At 41.0% G+C, this 17,359-nt stretch overlaps 1 protein-coding gene across 8 annotated transcripts in view; it reads left to right on the forward strand.

Annotated features, from left to right (window-relative positions):
• The window catches only part of EPB41L1 (erythrocyte membrane protein band 4.1 like 1), a 574,086-nt gene that overhangs the window by 542,029 nt on the left and 14,698 nt on the right, over positions 1-17,359 (forward strand). For all 8 annotated transcript variants that reach the window (XM_078652088.1, XM_078652086.1, XM_078652087.1 and 5 more), the window contains 4 exons: positions 1,058-1,183; positions 2,505-2,600; positions 6,916-6,996; positions 10,637-10,753. In XM_078652088.1, the coding sequence (XP_078508214.1) occupies positions 1,058-1,183; positions 2,505-2,600; positions 6,916-6,996; positions 10,637-10,753 (420 nt within the window). The remainder of the gene's footprint in view (positions 1-1,057; positions 1,184-2,504; positions 2,601-6,915; positions 6,997-10,636; positions 10,754-17,359) is intronic.

A 17,359-nucleotide genomic window follows, 5' to 3' on the forward strand; every position in this document is an offset into this window, starting at 1 on the left:
TTCTTGTTTCCTTGAAGGGGGTTAAGTTGGTGGCTGGTGTTAGATCTCCTCAGCCAATCCCCTCAAGTGGTCCCTGGGGGTTCCCTGCCGCGGGGTTAGGTCAGTGGGGGGGGGGGGGGTACAGGATGCCTCAATACTTGTAAAGCAGCACTCTAGGCCCTGTCATTTCCAGCATCATAAGACCCTGCCCTGACCCTCACTGCCTATCCTCCTGCGTAAGGTTCTTCCCCAGGTCTTCCCCTCAGTCACTCTGACAGGAAAGTTTTCCTTCCTTTCCTTATACAGTGCCAGTTGACAGTTGGCAGTGGCAGTTGGTGTCACCTCACCTGTTCCAGAAGGTTCCAGGGGGTTCTAGGAGGTTCCACCATTCTACCTGTGGGCAGGCTGGCAGGCTTAGTTGATACATTGTTTGGAGGGTTCCAGCCAGGCCCTAGCCACTAGAATGCGCCCACTAACCCCGCTGCAGCAGCAGTGGTCAGTGGCAGCCATGTTAGGGGTATAAGACACCTGCATCTTAACATCAGTTTCACAGTACACAGGGCTTTCCTCACTACACAAGGCCTATACATTGTTGTTACAATAGGGGCATTCTAAATTAAAAGGGGTAAAAAAACGAAAAATTGCTGGGGAAAGGGCCAAGTCCCACACACTTGGATTGTGAAAAACATATTTTTCCCCTATTATGTCTTTGTAGTCAAACTTCATGGGGCTTTATCTTTATTTCACAAAAGAGGGCATCCGTCTGCTCAGGGATATGTTAAGAGCAAGGGATTGGCTCACAAGGAAGGATTTGAAAGTCACAGAAATGACAAGCATGCTGTTCCACTTTATGCTTGCAGCTATGTTTTCTTTAAGGCATCCTTAAAAGCACCTAAAGCACCTACACTTGCAGATAGCTAGGATCAAGATTGTTTCTTGAAACAAGTAATGTAAGGGCAGGGGCCACCCAATTATTGTATTCAAAAGAATGTATCTTTGTGTATAGGTGTCAATATTATTCTTTGGATATTTTCTTTTTTTCCAGAAATGGGTAACTATTTTCGTTCTACATTTTCAGGATCAAAGTACCAAGATAAGGAAAGAGGCCATCACTGCAACTGTGCTTGGGTCAACAGCCACAGTCCCTGGGTTGGCAGCACCTAGTTCCCAACCCACCTTGACCGAAACAAGGTCCCTCTCGCCTGTAAGTTGGAAGCAACTTCAAGGTCCAAAAATAGCTTTTAAGTACTGTAGGGGCATTGTGCTTTGGGTGGGTTAGAAACAAGTAGCTTTGTAACACTAAAAATAAGAATAATAGGTGCATGGTGGTCTGTCTGACAAGTCTCCCTGCGTGTAGAATGAGTGATAGCCAAGGACTGAAGATGTGATTGGTTCAAGTAGAGCTTCATCCTCGATTGGCAATGATAGAAAAAAAGGTGCTATTTTCAGGGTCTTTCAAATTACTGAGGCAAACCTAATAAGTTGTCAGCATAGGGAAAGGGAAGAGGGTGCATAAAGGAAAGTGGATATGCCTGTGGGCTATCAGATCTCCAAACACCAGCTTATAGAGATGGCATTAGATGGAGAGTAGTGCACTTAGGGAATTTCCCATTTAGCTCTGAAGATACAGTTGTATTAAATCAAAAGTGCGGCTAACTAATCTTAGCAAAAATTCACAAGTGCGCTTAGGAAAGGTGTACACATTAGGATTCAACTAGCGCTGAGATGGAAAGGTAGCAGTAGGTGGTAGAGCCAAGAAAGAATTAGGTAGTAGTGGAATGCCGTGTGCTTAGACCCGGTTTAACTGGTGCTGGTGCATGCAGGTGGTGGGCACCAGTATTCATTTCTGGAGATCAGGACTTATTGGTCATCACCCAACTTTGACCCAGAGCAAGAGAGCAAAATACATTAATGGGTGAATATAAGTAGGAAAAGAAAGATGGAAAAAAAGTGATAACATTAGAAATGAGGGATGAAATTAACCTGCAAGAATGAAACAGAGATACACAAAGTGTGCGGCAATGGAAGAAAAAGGCATGATGTGGAATCAAAACTCAACTGCATCAGTATTCAGCTACCCTAGCCTTCAGCAGATCTGACAGTCAACTCCTATGAAAAAGTTGAGGTCCCTCCATTTATTTATTTTTACAAATTAATCACTTTGTAAGGACTTTTCCAGTAATAATGAGAGCTATATGAGAGTGTGCTAGGAGAAGTTAAAAAAACGAAAAGGAGAAAAGTAGTTTTAAAAAGTTTTGTTATTCTTGCTAAGTTGCAAACTAATAAGTGTCTAGCTGACTAATGGGAATTTAGCATTGTCAAGAACCAATGTTACAGTGATTTCTGTTGAGCCAAGAGGCTGGTGGTCCATCATTTGGCACTAGAATGGTGCTAAAATGGATCTGACTTGGATAGCTTGTGTAATTTAGGAGTATGATAAAAATGGAATTAGTCTTGCTAAAAAGCCCCGCCCTCTACTACTGCTGTTCCTCCTAAAGCCAGAATGTCTTTCTATCCACCTCCAGGTATCCATTAGTGCTGCCAACAAGGACGGCATCACCTGCACTCACACCGCCTTGGCAGAGACCCTTTCAACATCCACTACAACCCACGTTACCAAGGTAACTAGCCCACTGTTGTAGCCTTTATGTGATTCTGGCAGCATCTTCAAATCCGCCCACACTTCAGCTCGCACTGTAGTACAACTGAAAACATAGACCACAATGCTGGAAGGAAAGCATCTTAAGGGACAAAGAGGAGAATAAAGTGGAATATTGTGTTGTGGGAAAGTGTATGTATTTTCTAATAGGCCATCAGATATAGGATTTTCAGAATAGACGTTTTCAGTCCAGCAAGCAGTAATTTGAAATTCGTTAGAGCAGAAGCATCCAAGCAGCTATTACCAATCGCTACTCCTTAACATTCACCACCTTTGAACACCGTCTCACTGTAAACCAGCTTGAATATTGTTTTTAGAGCTCCAGCCCATGTTAAGCTCTCCATTGCTTTCTAGCTAGGTTTGTGCACTGCAGATACCTTCACAAGCATATCCATGTTTGCGAGAATCATCAATTATTGTGGAGGATGGTAAAAACCTAGGTATTCCAATAAGATGTTCACCATTGAAATCCTTGCTGATAGGCATGCAGTTTGTGTGTGCACTATTCGTTAATGCGACAAAGTAGTATTTGTCTCTGGTCATTGCCACTATGAAGCCAAGGTTGGCAAGTTAACCATTCCCAGTTTTAGTGATATGAGAACTAAAACACCTTTAGTCAAGTGATTAAAAAAAGAACAGGGAATTTAAAATCAAGGCAGAGTAATACACTGGAGTTGCATCATGCCCAGCATCATGAATAGATGGATATTCGAGACCTCTGGTGAGACAAGGTTTCACGTATTGGGCACCGAACATAGAAAAGTGTCAACGATAAGTACTGTGCGTGGAATGGCTTTAAAGGTTATGTGGATTATTTGAATGAGGAGTTATCTCGGCTGAAAAATAATTAAAGCACTGGCTTGCAGGGTTTGTAGGCAACAATTTCTCGAAGTAGACAGATCTGGCCAGAGGTTGTTTTTAACTTGTCACCTAAAGCTAAGAGTAGGTTTTAAGCAATGACTGTGTCACATCTGTGACACTGTCACTTGTTTTGATGCATCAGAAGCATCACACATACAATGTACACCTGGATCCAATCAATACTTACTCAGTATTTTTGACCTTTGTTTATGGCCTACATATCTCATCATCTATGGTTTCTAAGCAAAGACATGCCATCAAAATAAGAAAGATTACACTATTTTGGAAATCATGTAGCATTTCATTATATCTTAGCTGCTTCAATAGCTAACAAACAGAGGAAAATGTAAAAAAATAAAGAAACACCTTTCATTGCAGGACAATAAGTCTGTAACTAAACCTATAACATATTAAAAACGAGCTTAAATCCATAAATCCAAATAAACAAAACAATTCAGCAGGATTTGACACAAGTGAGAGGCCAGTTTATAGTCTCTCTCTCTCACTCTCTCTCTCTCCTTTTCTCTCATCTCACACACCCTCTCTCCGTCTTTCTCTTTCTATATGTCTCTCTGTGCCTTTTAATTGTCTCTCTCCTAATAAATGTTTCTAATATTGTAAACTTATTCAATTGTAGGTAACCATCTAGCTTAAAATGCTTTTCTTTTTTCTCATATTCTCCAAATTACATGCCCGAATGCAAGCTGTACCAGATGTAGTGTATTTAACCGGTATGGGTTGCCTGCTACAAAGACTTATACTTCATGTGGGTCCTTTATAAACTGACATTGCCTTTAGGAAGCGGGCTATAATGCTTGACTGAAGATGGGTGCATCCATAAATATTGCACATCATTTAATATAATAAAGTTTGAATCAATTGCCACCAAATATGTAGTCTCCAGAGAGGCTGGCGAAATTTCTCAAACTTGTAAACTTGACTAAAGATTGTATTGTTTTTTTGCAAAGGAATTGACATATATCATCATCTGGTCATTTGATCGACACACATAAGAGACATATGGATATTTCTCAGTTTATTTTTCCTTAGTCCGAGCTATTTGAGGCATTTCATGTTTTACTTTATGATAAGTTGTGGACTTCCTAATAATATAGATCTTTAGCTGTTATGTACAGGTAAACTCTCCTCTCTTGAATGAATGAAAGTTGTATTGCACAATTACTTAAAATCATTTGCAATATTTCTTACATCGATAAAAATACAGTTAAAAATTCTATTTGAAAACACATTAAAATAATATCGAATGTTTGTACATCTTTAAAAAAGTATTGTTTTAGCAGCATTGATTAAAGGTAAATGTCAATTCCCTGTCTTGAGGCCGTCATGCGGCAGGATTGGAAAAGGGTGATGGTATCTATACAAGCCGCCAGGATGTCTAACCGCCTCAGGGTTTAAGTGACCAAGTGCCTTGTACCGCATAATGAAATTGATGTTAGAACTGCATGGCAAGTCTCTTCCCTGTTTGTTTACTTGTTGCTTGTGCAACACCCGCTAGTGTCATCAGATCCCTCTTTCTCAGAGCTAAGCACACAACTCAGCCATATACTTCCCAAATCTGGCCAATTCTGTTGGCACTATGCTAGAGAACAAAGCAGATATTGCTTCTTTGCACGTCGGACCCCCTTTAGATAGACACTTTGGTTTCAACAGCTTCTTACATAGCGGTAGAAGACCAGGGCAACAACATACCAAATGCTGCTGGGACTCTTTTATATACTTGTAGATTCCATACCTGTTTATAGAGGCCAGGGAATTCCATCCAGAATTTACTTCTTTGATTGGAAGGGGCCCTAGCCTAGCCCATTGAATATTTGTTAGTGCCTTCCTCCCCAATGCTTATTTCAGGTAAGGCTGTATTTTATACTCGTTGTATGATGTAATCAGTCCAGAGAGGGCTCCCATACCTGTATTATTTGATAGGTCTTCTTCCAGTGATAATTGCTGAATTTGTTTATTGAGTGCATTTTTGATTGCCATGTAGCTTTAACCCTTCTTGGCCCCAGTTTTGTGTTGCCAGACCAAGTGTTTCCACCCCTTTTTGCATGTAAGATTTCCATAGGTTGGTTGTGCTTTCATAGATGGGTATCAGCATGTTCTTCTCTCTTCCAATGGGTGCTTTCAGAACTTGTTAATAGTATTTCGCCTGGGTTCCCATGCATTCATGGTTTTGCTGCACCAAGCCGAACTCCAGGCGAATCAGGCTGTAGCATGGGGTGCTTTGCAAGCTTAAATATGCTTTTATATGCTTGACATTGAGATTTCTCAAGCAGGCTATCCATTTTACCTGGAAATGCCTGCTGTGCATAACCCGCTAATGACCTTATTTAGTTATTTTACATTGTATGACTCTTCTTATTGGTACTGTTGTTGGACTCTGCAGCTTCTCATGGACTTTGCACAAAGCGTATATTGTAGACCTTCATTCATATCCAATATTTCATCTATGATGCAGGGAAAGATCACTCATGAAATAAAATGTGCAAATTATGGAAAGCACAGAATTTGCCGAGAAATATATTGTACATGCTCAAAGGGTGCGAAAATTCAATCATATATATGTTTAGAATGCAGGGATGGAGCACTTTTATTTTACATTTAATTAAAGTCTGTGAATATTACAAATAATGTAGATTCCCTACACAATCTCTTCAGCTTCTTAAAATTAGGCCTGGGGGATATTTTCGTTACGGCATCATACGGCGTTATTACAAGAAATTTCCAAAATTGGGCCATTACGCCTGTTCGTGTAATTAAAGACCATTCTGGTAAAATCCAATTGCAGGAGCACAAGAACAAAGCAAACGAGCAAGTCACTGTTTTTTCCGACATGTATTTTTTTTGCTTTTTTCCATTGCAAAATGCGTCCTCGTGCAAAAAAATGCAAAGGAGGCATTTTGCACTAACATTTGGTGCTAGATGCCTTATTTCGATTTAATGTACGTTTTTTTAGAAATGTTATGTTATTACTAAAAAAGGAGATTACTCCAATTTCGCACACCCCTACTGAAAATGAAATAATTGTATCACATGTGCATATGTGTATTCGCAGGTTTATACAAACACAACATACACAAACAAAGACACACTGTGATCAGTCTGGTTATTGTTTGTGGTTTAGGTGGGTTAGCACCTTACAACAAATCAAAAATCACCACTTTAAGTATGTTAACAGCAGAACTGTGATATTACAGGCTGCAGCTTCACTGATTATATATCTTTGGCTAGATGTATGCCTTGAGCTTGACATTACTAATGCTTGAAAATAACTTCTATAATTCTGATACTATGATGACCACAATAAAGTTAAAAATATTTGCAAAAATGACAGCTGTGTGTGAATGCTGGAAAGTGGTTGATTTGGGAGCATTTGCAAATTGCTCTTGCCTTCCTTTTAGACGGTGAAAGGGGGATTTTCTGAAACGAGGATAGAAAAGAGGATCATCATCACAGGAGATGAAGATGTGGACCAAGACCAGGTAGGACTCGGACAGAGTGTACTGTTTCCTTAAAAACCTTTTGACCCAAGGATGTCATCTCAGGAAGTGGCATTATATGACACTGCATCTTACTAATGAACCGAGACTGATAACAGTTATAAATAGTCACTGAAATACTCAAAAGCACCACTACATTGGCAAGCCGATTGACACGGCTATCTATTGATAGCCCTGTCAACACTTATGGTTAGACCTTTCAGTGTGGGGGCTTACCTGGTTGGTTAGCTTTGTTGGTTGTCACCTCACTTCTTATGTTGCATCTGTGCTCTCTGAAGCTAATTAAATAGCATAGTCACAAGATTTGGCGAGTGGCCAACCCATTAAAAAAATATTGGTTGCAGACATGGACTAACACATGTATCAGATAAGTCTCAAGTGCTTGTCTCTTGGCGGTGCTCATTTGAGAGTGTGTTAAAACCCAGAGATAGCTTTGAGGTTTGTGCATGTGTGTATTTTTGTGTGTGTGTGTGCGTGTGTGTGTGATTGTGTGTATGAGGTCACAAAAAGAAGACATTAGTGCGTACTAATGTCTTCTTTTTGTGACCTATGAAGGTCTCTTTGCAAATTCCATTTGAGTATGGAACTATAAGCAACAGTATCAGATGCGGTAGCTGATCGACCGGTAGAAGCCTTTATATGTACTCAACAGTACCCCTTCCTGTACTTTTTTAAATATCTTTAAAGTCTCTCACCAATTGGATCTGTAAATTGTAGTCACATTAATTCAGACTAGGATAATATAACCTAAGTACTTATAAAAAAAGTTTCTTCTTTAGGTTAAGTAAGGTTTTTTTCTGGACCCTTCTGATGTTTCTCTGAGGAATCCTGATTCCCACATATGCCAATATGGATCCCTTATCTGTGTTACACGGGAAAATGTTCAACGATAACTGTCCTTGCAGGTCTGAGGTTCTAGCTTGACTTTTGCAGGTACTTTGCTATTAGCTAATGAATTACACTACACAAGGCCTGTTGGCGGTCAAATGCCGGTTCATGAAAAAAAGGACCCACCCAACATAACCTCAAACAATGCCAGATGGAAATCAAAGTTCATTCTCTGTCCAGAAACTAAAAGGTACAATCCATATTCTATATAGTTATACAAGTTCTTGCCAGTCTGTGCACCCATGCAATAAAGCTGTTTAGGAAACAACCAATAAAGGCTTGAATGGAAAACGCAGACCTCCAAGCCAATCCAACAACAGCTCCACCAAGACATTTCACTTTGACCACATCGTGCAACTGTATAGAACTGGTATGGCAAGTCCAGAGTTTGACTGCCTTATCACCATTGTGAAGGCTGGTGCAGTGCAGAACTAAACACTTCTCGGGTGAGTCGAAGGATCTCAAGCAATGTGCTACACAGTTTGGAAATGCAGTGGCTAAATCTTGTACGAAGAAGACAGTTAGTCGTTGCATGTTGAGGTGATAAGACTTTATCTGTAGCGGCCAGAAGCTCTCATCCCTAGAGGCAAAAGGCCTCATCTGTAGAGGCAAGAAACCCTCAGGTCTAGAGTCAAGAAGCCTTCACTCCAAGAGGGAAAAGCTTTAATCTCTAAACACAAGAAGCCCTCACCAGTAGAGGTACGAAGCTCTCATGGATGGACGAGCGTAGATAATGTATCATATAATTTACCTTCAAAACGATGCTAAGCACATTTAAACCCTTTACAAATATAGTATGAGGTGCTCAGCTATACCAATGTGAACTCAGTAATTAAGCTATACTTCTGAATGTCTACATGCATCAGCCATATATATGTATATATATGCCAAAGATCCAAGTGTTCCTCGTCAAGTTAAGCTATTTCTAACTATGTCAGTTTGTGAATGATTAGCAATATGTAGTTTAAGTATATGAGATTTAGAAAATGACAATGGCTGTTGCTGCACTGGCAAAACGTCCATCCACTCAGGGGCCCTATCGGACCCCTGCCCCCACCACACCTTCTGCAGAGGACTGTAACCCAGCACAGCCATAATTACATTCATTCTAAATGCCTCCACTTCTTCTGTGACTTGTCAAGATGCTTTGAAACATGCAACTATCCTCCCATTGTTGAAAAAACCCTCCACAGATGCTTCAACCCTTGGCAACTACAGACCAATCTCGCTGCTACTGTTCCTGGCCAAGGTCGTAGAGAAAATCATCAAAAGACACCTCATAAAATACCCCAACGACCACAACTCTGACAAAGCACAGAAACTGCCCTCATCTCTGCCACAGATGAAACACGTATGACTCTGGACGGAGGAGAGATGGCGGCCCTCATTCTCCTGGACCTCCTCAGCATTTGACATGGTCTTTCATCCATTCTCATCCAATGCCTACACAACACCTGCATCCGAATGACAGGTACTCTGATGGATGTGCCCGTACCTGACTGGATGGACTCAATCAGTTAGCCTGGCATCATACATCTCGGACGCCCTTGACCTCAACTGATGAGTTCCGCAAGGTTCCTCCTCTTCGATGCACACACAATCCGTTGAGCCAGCATCATCCATTCTCATGACATCAAAGTCCTCTCCTCTACAACGACGAGACACAGCTTATTTTCTCCCTCACAATCAAGATTCCCAGTACCCAGATCAAGTTCAATGCCTGCATGACCGAAATAGCCCACTGGGTAAAGTTGAGACAAAACCAAAATCATGATCTTTGGAAAGAGCACTTCACCATGGGACTCAACCTGGTAGCCAACAAAGCTAGAACTGACAACTACCCACGCCAAGAACCGCGGGTTCTTCATCAACAGCAAACTCAACATAGCGGCCCAAGTCACTGCCATCTCCACTCCATGCTTCCACGCCCTGAAGATGCTGAGGAAGATTTCCAAATGGCACCCAGTCAGCACCCAGAAAAACGCCATGCAGCAATCCTCACAAGCAGGCTGGACTACAGGAACATCCATCTAGGCGGACATAAAAAAAAATCTTACCCGAAGGCTGCAGACCATTCAGAACTTGGCAGCCAGAAGGACTTTCGACTTCCCACGTTGCTCTTATATCACACCACTCCTGAAGGAGCTACACAAAGGAGCACAATTCAAACTTCTAACCCACGCTTCCAAGGTCCAACATAACAATGGCCCCAAGTACCTCAACCATAACACCTACTTTCACAAACCTTCCAGACACCTTCACTTATCCGGACTCATACTTGCACACATCGCAGGTACATGTAAGACCAGATCTAGAGGTAAGCCTTTTCCTAAGTTGGTCCTAAAGCTTGAATGACCTGCCACTACACATAATAGCCTTCTTGAATTCCTCAAGGAGCTGAAGCCCTGGCTTTCCAGGTAGCCCCACTGGGCCTTAGCTTTGACCAGACTCACACCTGCTCAGTGTCCGGATACCCTCCCAGGTGATAGAGTGCTGTACAAATCTGCATAAATAACATAATACAAAACACTCAGATGTACATCACTATTTCTGTCCTTGAAGGAAACATTAAGGTACCTGCTGGTGTAAGGATACATGTGAGACTGGTGCAGCCTGCTGGTTTGTCTACATAAGCGCAACATAAGAGCCAGAATCCTCACATTGGCGATTGTTTTAATCTATATTAGAGACCTATGTAACACAAATTAAATACCATTCACTTTCCTCCTCCCAGGCACTTGCTTTGGCAATCAAAGAGGCAAAGCTGCAGCACCCAGACATGCTGGTGACCAAGGCAGTGGTGTACAGAGAGACGGATCCATCACCAGAGGAGAAGGAAAAGAAACCTCAGGTATGGAACAGAAAAGCAGACTAAATCAGAGTCCAGCAGGCAGAAATAGCCGGAAAGAGCACTTGCTGTGTTTCTTATTTGAAAATGTATTGCACATTGGGCGATTCGTGTAGGCTGTGGGAAAGCGTATAGTGGGATAGGTGAAAGAATAAAATGTAAACACAAATTTGAAGTTGGAATGAGAAGTTGGCAAATAGTTATTTAAAGGCCTCCTGAAAAGTTGTGGTTATGCTGTATTCATGACAGATAGCTTTGACTAAGCCCTGATGGAAGGGAGTTCTGGCCAGTGACTTCATTCACTCCAGAGTTTGTTTAAGCATGTACAGCTGATACAGTGATTTAGGGTAGCAGCGTGGAAGTGGTGGTTTCTGGCTAGATTGTACGTTGACAGCACGTTGGTTTAGATGTACTGTGGGGCCTGCTCCCAGAAAGCCACTAAGCTTTTTGAAGGCAGGTTGCACATGGCAATTGGGTTTAACAAGGATAGCAAGTTTTCATCACTGTTTCGTTCACATATTTGGCAGTTTTGCAGAAATCACAATTGGACAATATTTCCTCAAACTAAAATAGCCAATGATGCAGATTAGCATGTGCCATGCTGAAACAGAAATCCTATATTTCATTGCTGTCACATTCATTCATTCATCATAGCCATCATATATAAACTTTCGTATAGCCTTCATTTCATTTAGTCAAGGCATAGTTAACACAGTTGATCTTTCACTAGTCTATCATGTAGGGCAAATGCAAGCCAAGATTTTTTGTGTTAAAGATTTGCTCAAATAGAACTGGTGGGGATTTCCCTAGATAACTAAACAATGATTGGAGAGTCAAAGGAGGAAGTGGAGACAGTGATAGGAGTCCTGCTGCAGTTAGGAGATGAGCGTGGATGGGGGACAGATTGTTACATTGTGAAGAAACTCATTCGCCTCACCCGTACTCTGCCTCTGTTGTGCAATGCTGCCTCTGGGGGACACCTGTTTGCTTGTAAGAAGCATACCAATAGGTCTACAGATGCTGGGCTATTCGATGTCAATCTATAAAAGGTGGGGCCAGTGTATTTCAGGGGTAAAGAAAACAAAACTTTACCCACACTATTCACTTTAAGGCACCCGCGGGAAACATGCAATAGCTCTGTAGTCTATATCTATGCTTGATTACCTGATTACCTACTTGATGGAGCTTGCTGGCTGACCAGCAGGAAGGCTCATTTGGGCATGGGCACCTGACTAGTTTAGAAACTAATTGTCTGATTAAAGATGAGCATCCTTTTGGTGGATCTTCATTACCCAGTGCTGTTGCTGTCCAATGCCTAGGACAGTTGGTTGTGTGGAGTGTAGGGAGGGCACCGAGTGTTATCTCTATTAGCAGCAGAATTCTGGCTGAAGCGAACAACGTCACTGTCCCTGGCAGCTAATTTGGTGAGCTTTACCATTCACATTTTTTAAACAATTTTGATTAAGGGTTTTCCTACAGCAGCACAAACGGTAAAATGAAAATACATTATAGCCAAGGATCACAATGTAGACGTAAATGTGGCTCTACGCAACTCGGAGGAACAGGAGACAAAACTAAGGTGGTCACAGGAGTGTTAACATTCTTGATCCAAAGAGTTGCTAACCCAGAGAGGGTAGACACAGAAGCTCAATCTTCTGGAAGGGCTCCGCCTTTCATAGCCTGAGAGCGAACCAGCAGAATACAGATACAGTGAAGATCAAGGAGAAGGAGCTGGTGACATCTCCAATTTAATGTATAGTCTGAGCCCTCTTCAAGTGGCATTAAGAGAGCCTGGAAACCTCCAACAATCTGAGGCATATAAGAGGTAAAGGTCTTGACAAAATGTGCAAAGATGGTAGCTACATAAGCTGTCTTTAATGAGGTTTCCACCATTTACTCGATTGAATGAGAAGATGTTCCCCCCTCTTTAGCCCATAATTCTGCCTGTAAGGCTCAGTAGAAGAAATACAATACATAGTGTATCTAGGCAGTCAGGCTCAAATCCATTTGGGATCATTACTGAGGAATGAAGAGGTTCTCTGCCTTCTTCCTTAGCAGTAGAATTCTCTTACTTTATCTCTTGCTATAAGGCACATTAAGCAAAGACAGCTGATTAGGACCTATTACAAATAGTGCAATTTGTGGAGGTGTATGTCAACATCTGACCAAATGTTCATTAAAAAAAACTGAAAAACCACCAGGATGACCCATTGTTTTTATGCCACTTTTTACTTGATTCCGTCTAAAAATACTTTGATATATTCTTGAAGCCCTTTGTGCAATCAACCAAATCATACATATAGGATATGACAGACTTTAGTAGGAAAATAGAAGGAACACCCTTGAGCCACACCTCAAGAATTCTAGTCAGGCTGGATGTCATTGTCCTCTACATGAATATTATACAAGATGAAGCCCTTGAAATGACTGAACTTTACTGGTAAGGAAGAGAAAGACCACAAAGAATAGCCACAGTATGTATTCTATCATTAGCAAAGATAGCTTTATAACTGAGCTTCTTCTCCTTAACAATGCCTTTTTTATCCAAATAAAATGGAGTACCCTGAGTCATACTTTTTATGGCACAAGATGAAGAAGACTTTATCTATCAGAACAATCAATTCAAAGAGAAATTAAAAATAAGGCACCGGGTTATTGATGATGTCTTGACTGGAACTGAGGAATAGCAGAATGAATTTTCGGTCTGAACAAACATTCAGCAGACATTAAGTTTAGTATGCCCAACAATAAAAATACAATAAACGTCCTAGATATTTGCGCTAAAGAAGAAAAAATTGTTCTTATAGGCACTTTGTTAACAAAACCAACAGATAAAGACATTCTCCCTCAATATGAAAGTTTTCAACCTAGGCGTTTGCGAGACAACCGCCAATACACACAATTTCAGTGAGTAAAACAAAACTGCACTAAAAAGCAAGACTTCTTTGACAAATCGCAAATCCTGATAAACAAGCTCAAAAGTAGAGGATACCCCAAAAACTGCTGAAGAACTCCTGTAAAAGGGCTTTGCCAACTCCTCGATAAACTGCCCTGACTAATGGCTACAAGGATGAGCAAAATTCAAAGGTATGTGTCACAATCTTTTGACCAAATACCTATGAGTTCAAAATAATCATATCCCAGAACTGGCTCATCATAGTGCTCATGAAATTCCAGATCCAAAATCCCATTTACATTTATGAGATGCTCTTGTGGGGGCCTACACATTACCAGAACTAAGATCTAGGATCTATTTGAAAGTCACAAACCATGCAAGGTCACCACAAATGTGGGATATATTCAGTCTGTGATCAAATTATTAACGGAATTGAAATTTCTTACAATAACAAGGAAATAAAACATCTGTGATTTTCAAACAGCGAAGCCCAAAAAACGTTATCTATGGAATCCAATGCTCATGTGGAAAACTGTAGTGGGAAAAAAACCTCTGGATAGTCATAGAGGAACCTGCCAGTATAAACACATCCTGTGCATATTACCCACATCATCCCTTGTCCAGCCCTTTATAAAGCAGAGGCGAACGGAAAACCCACTCTAACACACTGATCTGAAATTATTAAACAAAACCCAAGTGGCAGAAATATTGAAAAACGCTCCTTAAGAGCAAGGCAATACTTATCCTCAGACTAAATACTCTATGCAATGGCTTAAATGAAATTTCTGAAAACTCAGAATATTTAACAGAACAAGACCATCTCTGCACGGGTACTACTATAAAAGTCTGTTTGCGTGTATCCTCTCAACTCGATAATATATGACAAGTTACTCACAGTTACAACTCCTGGTGTGCCTCTGATTTCCGATGAATGGCACAGTATCTTTTTTTTCAGTTTTTATACAGCAAAAACTTGGTCCAATGGCATTCAAGTGCTTTGAATGAGCACCAGATTACATTTCACAAGATCAGATTCACTAGAATTTCCAAATGCAGGGACTCAGTGACGTTAGCTGACCTGGACAGGGACATGGTCTACAAGCACCATGTTCCTGTGCATCTAACCACGTCACTCTTACCAAGAACCTACAACAATCTGATCAATAGTACAAACAAATGTGTATTACCGGGAGTGACAGGTCACCTTGACCTACGATCATTAGTGTTCCCCTGAAATATGACATAAATACAAACTGCACAAAAGATAATCTGTAAATCCCAGACATACGATCTGAAGTGCCACCACACTGTACATAAACTTTTGCATGAGACCCAAAACAGGCAAATCACACCAACAGGGTCTCATTTAACTTGACAACTGGCTTCAGTACCTCAAAAACAGACTGCAGAGATCCCACTCATTGCTCAGCTTGCAGCAGCCATGGCAACAAAAAAGAATACCTGCAGACGAACAGATGCTCTGTACATGAGCATTGTGGTTGGTGCTTGGCGGTTGTTTTCTGGTCACAACCGAGGACACATCATTCATTTACATACATCTGTGCTTCACTCGCAAACTTGTAAATATTTTTATTAATTGAACCAGTATATCACAAAAACATATGAAAGGTGAGCAACAGCAAGTAGCATTAGTGCTAATGAAGCCTTTGCTCTTTTAAAATATTGGACTGTCCCCGTTGTACATGCTTCATAACAATGTATTCCCACTATCTCTGAAATAATTAGTGTATGTCACTAAGTGATAGAGGTTTTTCACTACATTGAGGTAAGCCACACAAAGCACTTAGTGGTTTCCACGTATTTAGTCCACTACCCTCTGCAATTTTAAATGAAGACTATTCCTTTACCTTTTTTCAACAGCAGAAATTATGAGGTTCTAGTCCTGAGAAGACCTCGAAATGTTCTGAGGGTCAAAACGCGTCAACAATCCTATCATTGGGAGTGACTGACATCAGTGGTCACAACCTCAGAACCCTTGTGGAAATTCTTTAATCAAACCTTTTGATAAACAAGTGCTTCAAGTGTACCTCTTCAACCTTCAATGAAAGCCAAAAGGAGACAACACAATAAATCTACACATTGGTCCGTATGCCCAAATTATTGTATGGCCTCGTCATAACAGTATAGTTCTTTAATTCCTTTTATTTTTTCAATTTGACAAAGCAGAATCACTTTTCTGATGGGGGTTCTTGTGAAACCCTTTCAATTTTATACAAAAATTTGTAATTTGTTTTATTTAGGAATAATTAAATAATACAGTGTTCTTTGGTGTTCATCAAAATGATGATTGTAAAATAATGTGTTGTAAAGCACTTGTATAACACTGAAAGCATCTGAAACTTTATATATAAATATATCAGTATGAATAGTTACACTTCTAAATCTGAGAGACATAGTGCTAGCTTGCAAGCAAATTTAAAGCATGGCCTGAAGGAGTTTTGTTGTTTATACTACCAATCTGTATCAAGGGTCCAATTCACCATTGCTCAAAAATGGCCTTACCACGTTTTTGGCCACATTGCTACTAGGGCAACCACAGGCAGTGTTGAAAAGATTAAAGGCTTTTGATCGAACATAGATGGCAAGGCCTGTAGTTGAATTAGGGACAGCTGGAAATAACCAGTAGAGGAAGGCTGTTTTGCAGATGACGAGTGTAAAGGTCATCTAGTGTGCTACGCATTTCTCTTGTATGTCTGTACTCACCTTGTCTTTATAATGTTTAGGGGGAGTGTGCGCTCCATCTACAGGAATGCTTTCTCTTCTCTGCTGTCCATGATGCTGTCGAGAGAAATAAGAACTGAAACAACTTCTATGTTGCCGCGTACCAGCAGACATAAATGGTTACCTATACTGTGTTCTTTAAAAACGTTGAGGCATTTATAGTGGAGCACAGCCACGCTTCCGTGCTGCCACTCCGTATGGCATCCCATCTGGCTTTCATCATTTTGGGTCAGAGACCAGTCTGGTTGAGAATCATCGACCTTAACTTCTGTCGTGCAAATTCAGAAGTTTTGAATACCTATACCTCTTGCACTCCTAGGGTTGTGTTTCAGCAGTTCCATCTCAGAATATCCATAGCAAAAATTTTAACTGATCAATCAATCAGTGAATTTTGAAGTGCGCTACTCAGCCGTTAGGGTCTCAAGTAGCTGGGGGATGGGGGGTGCAGCTCTGGTCAGTCAAGAACCTGTCTTGTTCTCAGATATTTAGGGCACACTTTTCGGGTACACTCCAGTTTCAATTCTTCTGCATGTTGTATAATATTTGTGTTGTAGTTCATGAATTTCGATTTTCCAATCTGCTGAAGTGCCACAAAGCTAGTTGTATTCACCTCCACAGAGAGACCATGGTGCTAATTTTAACAGAAACCACAGTAGCCTTCACAGAGGAGAAAAGGGGAAGGGAAAGAGAGATAAAGCACTTCTGCGAGGCTTCTCACGTTTCCTCCTGGACTGCTATGGAAGTTTATAAGAAACAATATCAGATTAGTAAAGACTCCCGTATCATCAATATAATATACAACCCTTCTGATAGATACACCTGCCAGTGGATTCCTCACCTTGTGAATATCCCCTTGCGTCAGCAACATTCGGAAATTCTTTTCGTAGCCTTGCGCCGACGTGGACTTGGACGTCACAGAGACACGGCATCGCACGCGACTCCGCTGATGTCACCGACGCCTACAATAGGCC

Source organism: Lissotriton helveticus, chromosome 7 (genome assembly GCF_964261635.1).
Source record: "Lissotriton helveticus chromosome 7, aLisHel1.1, whole genome shotgun sequence".
In the NCBI taxonomy this organism is placed as follows: domain Eukaryota; kingdom Metazoa; phylum Chordata; class Amphibia; order Caudata; family Salamandridae; genus Lissotriton; species Lissotriton helveticus.